Source organism: Tauraco erythrolophus, chromosome 4 (genome assembly GCF_009769465.1).
Source record: "Tauraco erythrolophus isolate bTauEry1 chromosome 4, bTauEry1.pri, whole genome shotgun sequence".
In the NCBI taxonomy this organism is placed as follows: Eukaryota; Metazoa; Chordata; class Aves; order Musophagiformes; family Musophagidae; genus Tauraco; species Tauraco erythrolophus.
In genome coordinates, this window is record NC_141468.1 from 73,115,884 (window position 1) to 73,128,705 (window position 12,822).

At 42.2% G+C, this 12,822-nt stretch overlaps 1 protein-coding gene across 1 annotated transcript in view; it reads left to right on the top strand.

Annotated features, from left to right (window-relative positions):
• LOC104384326 (potassium voltage-gated channel subfamily KQT member 1) overlaps window positions 1–12,822 on the top strand; it is a 517,279-nt gene that overhangs the window by 21,507 nt on the left and 482,950 nt on the right. Inside the window, exon 2 of the mRNA XM_086610471.1 lies at window positions 7,114–7,204. Coding sequence (XP_086466597.1) covers window positions 7,114–7,204 — 91 coding nt within the window. The remainder of the gene's footprint in view (window positions 1–7,113; window positions 7,205–12,822) is intronic.

Here is a 12,822-nt window from a genome sequence, read left to right on the forward strand (position 1 = left end):
TGTGGTTTTTGCTACCTTGCTCCTCCTCCTCTGTATGTCCTTTCTCCTCTCCCACAGTCACTCCATCTGACTCATAGCTGTCAGAAACACTTGCTGAGCAGGAAGGGACACTAAGGTTCCTGTGACAGTCTCCCATCATCGCTGGAGGCCTTTCTTCTGACAGCCTGGAAATGGCTTCAGTGAGATTCCAGGAGGCCATTAAGATTTCGTGCATGGCTTGGTCCCTGCCCTGAGGCAGGGGACATACCTGGTTTTACCCAAAGTGAGGTTATGGCATGGAGGCTGCCCCACTACGGAAGGGCAGGGAGACAATGGGCTGAGGGCTGCTCTCCTTGGGATTGTTCCCGTGGGCCATTTTCCTTGCCAGAGAGAAATACTGCTTCTGCATCCCATGCAGGTCATACACTCCCAACCTGGCCCCATCCTGGGGACGCTCTGCCACAGTCACTCCCTGGTGTCCCTGCCTGTAGGCACTGGGGAGCCCAAACTGGGTCCCAGCGCTCCCAGCACAGCCTCACCAGTGCTGAGCCAAGGAGAGGGCTCGCTTCCCTCAACCTGCTGGCCATGCCCGAGTGCCTTGGGAAACACTGAAACATTGAATATAAATGTGCTGACTTAGCTGCTTGATGTTGTTGAATTAAAGACTCATTCATATTCTTGAGTCTGCAAAAGTGCTTAGTTTTGCTTCATGTAATGACTGATCCTCCAGTTTTGTTTAAAAGGGTCATACGCTGAATTTGGACTCTATGTTGGTTTCAGGAAACAAACCACGTAAAAGAGACAGGGATTATATCCTTTTTTTTTTTTTTTTTTTTTAATCTAACCTTTCTGGTAAGAATCTTACTTGCTTCAGTTTCTCTTGCATCATGCTTTCCCTTTGATTAAAACTCTTGTTCTGGTAATTTTCAACTCCCTTTTTCTTCTGAGTTTACAAAGCATGCCATGTTGATTGTGTGGCTTTCCTAATGTGTTCTGCTGAGAATCTAGAGAAGGGGAAGTGAAAAATCCTAGTATTTATAGAGATGAAGAGGGAGTTTCAACACCATACAGTAGAGTGCAGCACTAATGACAGCTGAGTTAGTGTACGTATGCATGGAAGTGTTAGATACTGTACACAGGGACTAGTTTGGGACTAAAAAAGTAGTATATCCCAATTAGCAGAGAATTACACCAAATCAAATCATAAAGTATTCTCTTAAAGCTAACAATTAGTTCAGATATTGAGCTATAGTAACACAATTATATTTCATTTATGCTATATGAAAAGCCTAAACATGGATGGTTCCACCACAGCGCTGTTGTAGTTGATATTGTCTTGAAAGTTTCTTCATTAATCTCCACTAGGTGGTATAGACAAGTCCAGTGACTTCCATCAACATAGCTTTACTCTATTATTTCAAATTGCATTTTGCTTCTCTGACTGGGGTTCAAATAAACAAATCTGAGATTGCAATTAGTATTCCTCCAGCTTTGCAGTTACACATACTTGATGATGGTACAATTATGTTTGCTACTATTTTAGAAATTCTGTTTGTATCCTATATCTCTTCTATCTTTTAATATGAATCACAATTACACTCATACATGAATTGTAATTACATTACAAATAAGCCTTTTAGAGTCTCTTGAAGTGCACAAGGAAAGAAATTTTTCAAAAACGTATTTGAATACTTCAGTATTAATCAAATTATACCATAAAGTGCAACAGCAGATATCAAGTGGAGCCGTTACTTAACCAGCTATCAGATACTATCCCCCTGCCTTCAGCTCAAAAGGCACCAGAAACACCTCATTGTCCATGGGTGCTGCTAAAAAAACCCAGTCAGTTGATTAGGAACTTGGACAATCCATGTTAAAAGTCAGTCTTAATAGTGTGGATCAGGATAGGTGAATACTGAAGAAATGCAAACTTGATTCAGAGAGTGGTATATGTCAAGCTGTAACTACTGCTTACGAAATTAAGTTATTAATGGTGGCCCAAATCTACTCAAATCTCTGCTTGTGAATAGTAGTGACAGAGCCTTTCCAGAGCCATGCAAATGGAAGCAGGATTTTTTTATATCTTCAAATCCAATTTTAGGCTTGAACAAAGTCAGCTGTTGTCTGTGTGGCAGCTGAGAAACAACTGTCTCTCTTTGCCTGTGTTAGCACGTACATGCAGTTGACTTGCAGTGTGTGAATGACTGGACCTCACACACCAGCTGTGTGAATGAGAATTGTTTTCAGTGTTCATTATCTGATTGGTGTTCTTGGGGATCCTGAGGCACCCTAAAGGTCTGAAGCATTCCTACAAGAGGAAGAGGAAAGCTGAAGGGCCCTTGTGTGACCATAGATACTAGCATTCTCTGGTTTTCCCTGGTTTTAGTTGTGGTTTGAATGTGCTGCATAAAGAGCATTGGCTCAGTCTACCCTCCAAGGCAAACGTATTCTGGGTTTTTCCGTACACAAGTAGTTCTTTGCAGATGCTAAACCTGAATCTATGTTGTAGGTAGGTCTTGCACCAATCCCTGTCTCTTGGACAGACCTTGGACCTATGTTACAGTCATGTCCCTTGCTGTTCTTGCCTGGGCTTCTTGAGTGGATGCTGGGCCTGCCTGCCTACCTCACCTGGTGAAAGACTGATGGAGCTGATTGAGCTCACCACCTCAGTCCTCCTTACGTATTGCAGATCTCCATCCTGGTGAGGTAGGGGATGGCCATGCCTTGGTGCCTGGCTTTAATGGAGTAGCCTCACTCTCACTGCTCCCTGACACCTATGTATATATACACAGATATAAATATATACACTATATAGTGTATATATATGTAAAAAGTGCATTTGTGACTAAATAAGTAACACATTATGCCTATTTGTGTACCTATTTCTATGTGTATTTCTATTTCTACTTTCACATGTACTTATTTTCTATATTGTATATTCCATATTCTGTATTCTTGTACTGGGTTTTGGTGCCTGGGCACTGGCAGCGGTGGCTGCAGAGTGCCCTCTGTGAGAAGAGGCTGGAGGTGCCCCATGCTGGACAGAGCCATTTCCTTATGACTCCAGCAGACCCACCATGGGGCACAGCGGAGCCCGTCAGCCCCAGGTGGGGCACCTCTGGGAAAACACATCTAGGAAAGGCCAAAAGCACAGCATAGGCTTTGAGGCAAAAGGGGGAAAACCAAAAAAGTGTAAGAAACAGCCCTGCGAGCACAAAGAGGAGCAGGAGGAGGTGCTCCAGGCTTCAGAGCAGAGAATCCCCTGCAGCCCCTGGAGAGCCCACAGTGGAGCACGTTTATCCTGAAGGACTGCAGCCCGTTGAAGGGCCCACACTGGATCAGGGAGCAGTGTGAGGAGGAGGAAGGAGAGGCAGAGACAGCACGGACTGACCACAACTCCACATTCCCCATCCCCCTGTGTCACTCAGGGTGTGTGGGAGCGAGGGAGGCAGAAGAGCTGGGAATGAAGGAGTGGAGTTGAGCCTGGGAAAGGAAGGCGAGTGGGACGTGGTTTAGTTTTCTTTGTTTTTCACTATCCGAATCTATTTTAACTGGCAGTAATTTAAGTTAATTTTCCCCAAGCTGGAACTCTTTTGCCCATGACAGTAGTTGTCAAGTGATCTCCCTGTCTTTGTCTTGACCCAGAAGCCTTTCCGTCTCATTTCCTCCCCTTCTCTTGTTGAGGGGGTGGAGTGAGAGAGTGGCTAGGTGGGCATCGGGCAGCCGGCCAAGGTCAACCCACCACAATTCTATAGCCTCTACAGTCTCTACATTATATGTATGTATTTCTGTATGGAGAAACCTTTGTATATACAAAGTTTTATATATGTTTTTTATATGGGCGCTTCCTGGTCCAAAGGAAATGAGCAGCCAGTCAGAGGATGGTCTGAGATCATGTGAGTACGACTGTTTCAAAAAACTGGCAACCATCCAATCACAGAAAAGTATGAAAACATGTCAGGTATGACATAAAAACCATGGGTCTCCAGGTATATCATAGGCAGCAGTGTCCTGCTCCGACACCTTTCTGATGTAGACAGGAAGAGGTAGCTGGTCCTGTCAGCCAGCCACAGGGCAGTCTGTGAACAAATAGTGTACGATGTCCCATGTTTTACAAAATGGCAATCCCCAGGGGCAGAAAGAGGTGAAGGGAACACATGAGGTGATTGGAAGATGTACAGGACTTTGGGGCAAGTGGGATGCATGGTGGGCAGTAGGGGCAGGGCTTCCCCCAACATTAGAGTGGTGGCAGCTGTCCTTGTTCATGCTGGGTCGGGGTTGTCCTCACGCTGCTTTTGCCCTCTGCCAAACTCCCTCCAATCTGTCACCTCTGTGCCGTATCCTGGTGCCCCATCCGTGTGCACCACCCTAGGTGTAGTCTGGCAAAAGGGAACCATCACTACTCTTCACATTCTGGCAGGGCTGCAGAGGATGCAGCCCAAGATAGACAGTGTTCATCCATTGTGGGTTTGGGCCTGCCCCATACCATATGCAGGGCTTGACATTTGTCCATGTTGCATTTTATGAGATTCCTGTAGGGATCTTGTTTCTTAGCCTGTACAGGCACCTCTAACCAGTGGCTCTGCCTTCACACTTATTGACTGAACCCCTGGTTTGGTGTCATATGTAGACTTGATGAGGTGCATTTCATCTCCTCTTCTAAAACACTGATAAAAATGTTGACCAGGGCAAGTCCCTGATTAGACTCTTACGGAATTCATCTTGTCATTGTTCTGTAGGTTGGACATGGATTTTTACCCTTCCTGAGAAGCTCTTTTTTTTGTGTGTAAAAGTCACCAAAAGCACATTAAGTGTAGTTAGTGTGTTTATATCTGCTTGATGATTTCTCACTAGTTTAATAGTAGAGCCACCAGGGCTGCTGTTAGTCTATCACTTGCTTCGAAGTTCTTGAACTAGCCTTGTCAGTAGTGTTTATCTTCTTCAGAAGGGTTTCTCATTGGGAAAATTTCTCATCACATGCAGTACTGTTAAGGTTTTAATTGCTGGTTTAGGAGTTTAGATACAGCCTTTTGGCATGGAATCAGAGGAAATGACAGCTGGAATAGTTGGTACACAAAAGGGAATGTTTCTGGCTGTTAGTGAAAGAATTCAGTTTTCTATCTTGTTTTCTGCATGACCTTAAAAGATGGTGAAAACTCCAGTACAAACATATCAGAAGTCTGTCTTTCTGGTCAGTCCATCAGAGTTCTTCGTACATAATTTATTTTCACCAGTTGTTTAAATTTTTAACATGTTACCAATGGTGGCAAGATGTCCGAGACATTGAACACATCAAAGTAATGGGTATTCTGCCAGCATTTAAGCATTTAATTGACTAGGATTCAGTTGCACTTTTTTTTTCCAATTGTCCTGACTTTTCAATTTTGCTTTTTTAAACTATTTCTGGGGGCAGGAGTATATATATTTTGAGACTTATAAATTTTTTTCTTGATCTGAATGATGATACTAGAAATACTAGAAATACTGTGGTGGTGGCTGTTTTTTTCTGTATTTATGTGTGTTTTGAATTTATGGAATGCATTTAATAGAACATTTTTCATTTAAGTTACTGTTCCTTACGCAAGTCATTTGTCTAATTCTACTTTAATTAATATATTATCAATTGTGATACCTTGCTACTGCAGCACAAAAGTTACATAGCAATCAGTGGAACATGAAACATTCACTATGACAAGCTTCTATGGGAAATTATACTTGATAATGTGAGTTTTAGCTATTGATTTCACTATGTTCAGACTTTCTGTCATTTTGTGCTGGGTTTATGTGGTGGGGTTTTGGGAGCAGGGGAGGGGCTACAGGGGTGGCCTCTGTGAGAAGCTTCCCTGGCTTCAAGTTGGATCTGACTCTGGCCAGGACCGAGCCAATCATTGCCTCTGCGAATAATATATTTAAGAAGGGACAAAGAAACTTGCACCACGCGGGACCTGCAGTGAAGAGAGAGGGTGAAGGCATGGGTGGCTGTCAGTGCTGGTCCACCCCCTGACTCCACCTGGCTGGGGGGATGGTGGCCGTGGCTTGGAGTGCTCTGAAGTGCCCTGCTTCCGGACCGCTTGTTGGGTGAAACTCATCCTGCTGAGGTCGCCAGAGTTCATCGGGCTGATTGGGCCTGGTGTGGCTGCAGGGGAGAGAGGACTGACATGTGAGAGAAACGGCTCTGCAGACACCAAGGTCAGTGAAGAAGAAGGGGAGGAGGTGCACCAGAGATGAGATTCACCTGCAGCTCATGGTGAGACAGTAGGCTGCCGCCCTGTAGCCCATGGAGATGCATGGTGGAGCAGACATCCACCTGCAGCCGTGGAGGACCCCACATTGGAACAGATGTTTGTGCCCAAAGAAGGCCGTGGCTCCATGGGAAGCCTGCCCTGCAGCAGTCTGTTGGTGAAGGACTGTGTCTTGTGGGAAGGACCCATGCTGCAGCAGTTTGTGAAGAGCTGCAGTCTGTGGGAAAGGACTCATGTTGGAGAAGTTCATGGAGAACTGTCTCCCATGGGAAGAGACCCCACGCTGAAGCAGGGGAAGAGTGTGAGGAGTCCTGCCCCTGAGGAGGAAGGAGCGGCAGAAAGTGTGTGACGAACTGACTGCAGCCTCTATTCTGCATCCCTCTCTGCCACTGGAGGGGTGGAGGTAGAGAAACTGAGAGCACAATTGAGCTTGGGAAGAAGGGAGAGTTGGGGGAAGATATTGTTTAAGATCTGGCTTTTTTTCTCATTATCCTTCTCTGGTTTGATTGGTAACAAATTAAATTGTTTTTTTTTTCCCGAGTCGAGTCTGTTTTGCCCATGATCATAATTGGTGAGTGATCCTTCCCTGTCTTCTTCTCAACCCTGGAACCTTTTGTTATATTTTCTCCTCTCCATCCCACCAGGGCACGGAGGAGTGAGTGAGCAGACACGTAGTGCTAAGTTGCTGGCTGGGGATAAACCATGACGCATTTTTATTCCATGTTTCTTAAAAGTTACTGAATGCAAAATGATGATATTCACTTGACTGGGATGAATTAACTGATTAAACACAAAGTACTTGTGATGAGAAAAGTTACGTGAAAGAGCTAAAACTGAATCTAGATTTATAGTTCAACTTGATGAGTCACTAAGCACTGTTTTCTTTTTACAGATTTCTCTTGGTGCTGATTTGTTTAATATTCAGTGTACTATCTACTATAGAGCATTATTCTGAGTTTGCCACAGGAACCCTTTTCTGGATGGTAAGTGAACTTTTTTGGGACAGACTTTAATCAGTTTGACTAAATCTAAATTGCTTTAGGTGAACAAGGGAGATAACTTAAAAATCCTCATGCAGGGCGTGCTACCAGGACATTTAAAATAGTATCTGCTTTCATTAAAGGAAGGTCATAGTTTAATGAAGATGATTATTTTCTAGATCTGTAAACTATGAGGGTACTTGGTAGATTAACAGTTTTTATATACTTGCTTTTCATAAGGCATGAATCTGTGCGTTGTAGCTCTTATAGTGGACAGCTGGTGTTCATCAGTCTTATGGAGTGTCGAACAGGATATTCTATAGGCAGGAATGTATTTTTAAAACATACCTCTTCGAAGTCTTATAGTAAAAAAATTAGCCAAGAACCATGCTCCTCAGAAGTATCTGAATCTTGGGGATAAGTGATTTCTGTCAGACTAGTTTGCCAGTGTATAGAAAGGAAGGAAGAGGTTCTATCACACTTGTGTGCATCAGTGATTTGGCTTTGAAGTTGGTGCTTGTTGACTGTTGTGGCTGCTAGCAGTCCACTAGAGTGTCAGGTTCTTGAGCATACGTTAAGTTTTGTGCTTGGTATTTTGCAAAAACGTAAAGACATTGTGTTTCTTATCTAATATCCTTTTCTTGCTATTAGTGTCATAAGTAGTAATTTAAACAACAGATGTGGTAGAAAAATCTGCCCACTCGGAGGTATACAGAGGTTGCTTATTATTGTTCCCTGGCTACTGCGAAAACTTTATCACTGGACTGACTGGCTAATTTACAGATGAAGTGTACCTGAACTGTGTTACCAGTCCTGAGCTATTAAGTCTCTTAAAAATGTGAAACTACATCCAGCAACCATCTATAAACTGTTACAACATACATATAATACTTTTAAGTGGTAATTTGAAGTGAGTGGAAAATAAAAATACAAATAATTTGCATGAGGACTCTAGACAATGTTTGTTCTCTGTTCCCCTCTGCCCCTCAGAGAGTTAAGAATGGAGATGAAACATGTTGATAAAAATTGAGTAAATCACTTTTAAACAGTTCCTCACAATATCTGTATTTTAGCCACTCAAATCCTCTGATCTCAATGTGTGATAATCTCAGTATTTTTATTGTAATTTATATTTGCTAAATGGTGACTTCTAATGTGACGGATTTTGGCTTTCCCTCTGGTTTGAAAATAAAAATCAGTTACTTATTTGTTTTCCTGTGGCTTATACTACGTTAGTATATGCAGTTTTTGCGTGCAATTGACTAAGCCGTCATTGGGATCCCTGACTTATTTCGGGATTTTGATTGATGTTGATCCTGTAACAAATGTTGCTTGGCCTGTAAGCCATATTTAGTGTCAAACGAAGGGCACTATTCTGGCAATCATATGCAGTCTTCTCATACTCACTGAAAGACATAGAGTGATTATAGGTCAATATAACCACCACCCAAAGCAGTAACACTGGCAAGGATTCAGTGCTTAGCTGATTGTTTTTGTGTATGTGCATGTGCAGATGCATATTGTTGGACAAAAATAACTAGATGAAGACAGATGCGTGGTTCACATAGTGCCCACATAGCATTGCTAGCTATTTTTAAGTGATGTTATCATCTAATGAATGAATCATATGTAGTCGGTGGCAGTGCTGGAACAATTTCTTGGCCACCCTGTGTTACAACCTTACCCTGGAGGATACCTGTCTTGAGTTTATTTTCCTCCCTGCTGTTTCCTTAGCTTCCTTCCTAGAAACAACCAGTACAGAGATTAGCTATTCTGCTGACTACTGTAGTTCGCTTGCCTGGAAAGCATTTGTCTTAAAACTGGGCATCTTAGAGTTTGCTCGGAAATAAATTCACTTCATTTAGCGATTGCTTTTAGAGCTAATTAAATTCCTTCTTTTTCTTAGAATTGTAAGGTTTCTTGTTTCTAGTAGCTAAATGGTTAAGATTCCTGCTTGCAGCACTTCTCCCCACCTTTAGCTGAAGGAATTTCAAAGCGCATCTCCTGTTTTACCCAGGAGAGTGCTAACCCCCACAGAAGCCCGAAGATCATTGCTCTCTTTACTCCATAGTAGGTCATTACTCTGGTCTCCTTCATACCATAGTTGACTGTTCATGTAACCAGAGAGAATGGCATTGGCACAATGAATCATGCTGATAAACACCAACAGAATAGATAGTAAAGAACATAATTCCTCCTGCATTTTTTATGCCTGCAGAGAGCAGCTTAGAATTTCAAGTAGTGTTTAAAATGGACCACGAGACTTCTAGGTAGAGCAACAATATAAATGTTATTTCCCAATCCACAAAGCTTAAACGCACTTGCAGTTGCTTTTTATTCAGATTGCTACATGTAGTATGGTATGAAAAGGAATCTCTAGTTTCCCTTGCTTTGCTTAGTCTTGGATCTGTACTGCTGGGAGCTTTTTTACTAGTCTGTCCATCAGTATTTAGGATCTGCTGCATGAGAAAGTTCATGTACAATGCCTGGGGAAACAAGCACAATGGAACGGATCACAGTTGTGAATAAAGTGTTTGCAACACTTAAGGCAATACTACATTACCATCTGCCTTGTAAACTTGCACTTGCCTGCCCCTCTCCTGCAGGCGTTGACATTTTCCAGGCAGGCAGGGAAAATAGGGTTTTCCAAAATAATTGAGGCCACCCTAGTTACAGATTGCATAATGGGAGGGAATAGCATCTCCACTCATCATAGTATGCAAATGCTGGTTCTCACAGAACTCTGGAAATGTGCCTCAGTGGTTTCTTCTTTTCATACAGCCATAGAATAATTGGGATTGGAAGAGATGTCAGGAGGTCTCTAGTCCAACCTTCTCCTCCAGGTAGGGTCAGTGATGAGGTCAGACCAGGTTGCTCAGGGCACTATCCCATCAGATTTTGAAAAACTCCCAGGATGGAGACTGTGTAGCCTTTCAGGGCAGCCCCTTCCAATGCCTGACCATCCCTCATGGTGAAGAATGTTTTCTTTATATCCAGTATGAACCTCCGTTGTTTCAATTTTGGTTTGTTGTCTTTCATCTTTCCTCCATGGTCTGTTTTCTTTCATCTTCTTGCCATGCACTACTATTAAGAACCTGGCTCCATCTTCCCAATAACATCTTTGTATGTATTGAGAGGCAGCTCAGAGGTCCCCCATGTGTTCATTTCTCCAGGCTGAACAAGTCCAGTTCCCTCAGCTCCCCCTCATAGGGCATGTGGTCCAACACCTTGACCACCTTGATGGCCCTATGCGGAACTTTATCCAGTTTATCAAAATCTTTCTTGTAGTGGAGGAGAAAATCAGGTGCAGTATTCTAGGTGCAATCTAATGAGTGTTAAGTAAAAGGGGATAACCACTTCCCTTGTTCTGATTTTGTCATTTCCTTGCATTTGGAGGAGGTTGTTTTTAAAGACCTGCTAGCAGTCCTGAGCTGGTTGACCTTTCAGAGCTGTCTCCCATGGGATCCCACCTATCAGCTCCCTAAATAATTGGAAGTTTGCTCTCTTGAAGTGTGAGGTCTGTACTCCTTTCAGGATCTTGAATTAAACTATTTCTTGGATGCTACATCCAAGGCATTATTATTTATTATTATATCCCCAACATTTCCTGTATGTCTGAACAGCAGATCCAGCTGTGTTTCATTCCCAGTTGCCCACTCAATACCTGTATCTAAAAGTTACTACTCGAACACTCCAGAAATCTCTCAGACTGCTTGCATCTCACTGTGTTGCTCTTTGAATTGGTGCTAGCTGAATTAAAGTCCTTTGTGAGAACCAGGGCATGATCTAGAAACTTTCTTGAGTTGTTCAAAGAAGACTTTGTCTGCCTTCTTATTCTCATCACATGGTCTGTGACAAACTTCCACCATGATGTCACCTTTAGTGGCCTATTGTCAGATTATGATTTGGTGCACTAAGTACTTAATACCTGACTGGAAGAAGTCTGTTAAGCCTCTTTTAAGTCCCCTGTCTGATGTCCCTGTGCATTTCTTCCAGTATCTCACACTCTAAATATTGGAGCAGGGACTTGCTTAAGAAATCCTCCATTTTGATCACCAGAACAAATTGTGAAAACTGAGCAGCTTTACTGAGCCAAAAGAGTTACGTGGGGGATGACTAGGGGAAGTTCTATATCTGGGACTGCTGAAGAGAGACAACTTATTCTGTTGTATACTAAAAGCAAGTTTCTGAAGTAATCCTGCCCAGGATGGTGTTTATGAACTTGAGATACAGCCTCACAAATTATCGTGCCATGACTGAGTACCAGAAGGTGGGTAACCAGGATGTATGGTATGTTCTAAGAGTAACAATTTGAGAGTAGAGGAAGGAATGGACCTTTCTTGCCTTTTTGTGAACCACATGATAACCACTTGTGTTCCCAACAGGCACGTAAGCATCAGAATTTAGGAACTGGTTTAAAATTCCTTTTAAAAAATGGATTAATACTTTTGGCAAAAACAAGGAAGAAAAAAACCCTGTTAAATAGCTGTCTTCGCCACACTTAATTACTCTCTAGATGCTTTTGGCACTCATGGAGACATTTTTCAGGGTTCACTTGCCTTTTTAATAGCTTCTTTCAAATACGAGTCAAGGACAGTGAATATGGGATTTTCCTACAGTCAATACTAAATCTTGAGTCAACACTGTTTGCTGTCTGTCTTGGACAGAATTGACTCCTAATTATTACTTGTGTTTATCTGCTACCTTCCCAATGATTTTCATAAGTGCTTCTTAAATACTGTGTGACTGGGTTCAGAATGAGTTTGTGACTCCTGTTTGATCTGCGTCCTCATGCACTTTTCTGACAGAAACGTGGCTCTTAAAGAGTGTTCATATTGAAGAAGACAAAAGCCGACAGTTGTCTTTTGGTTCGATCATAGAATCATAGAATGATTAGGGTTGGAAGGGACCTCAAAGATCATCTAGTTCCAACCCCCTTGCCATGGGCAGGGAAATCCTCCACTACACCAGGTTGCCCAAAGCCTCATCCAACCTGGCCTTGTTATTCCATCCTTCCCTGTTGCTTGTTATTTTTTTTTTAATGTCAAATTATTTCAAAATGCATGTTCTGAGAAATTAAGAGAACAGGCATAGTAGGGTTTCCAATTAAAAAGAAATAATACCTACTTGAAGGAATTTCATACTTCAGTTCTTCACTGATACGTTTACAGATGGTTAGGTAATAAATAATTAAAAGAAGAAAAAGTCTTTAAATACTAAAGTTGGTTTTAATCTGCTTGTTCTTAAAATAAATATCTGCATTTTTATCAGTGCCTTGGATTCCTGTCACGGGTCTACTCTATTTCCATTGACCGTATTTCCCAGATTTCTAACCGTTTTACTTCTTTTTGGTTTCACTTGTTGAAATTTCCCCTGTGAATTCAACAGATCAATCAAATCAGTACTGATGGCTTATGATGTCATTCATTACAAAAATTCTGCTTGCTTAACTGTTCTTTTTGACTTTTAATATTTGTAACTTGTATGTAAGTCTTCCTTTTATACTCCTTGTTCTATAAAATCTTATTCACTGTAATATTTAAAGTGCTGCTTCTTCAATCACTTTCTTCTCTGGGAGGTTATCAAACTTGCATGGGCATGTCTGCTTCCTGGTATATAAA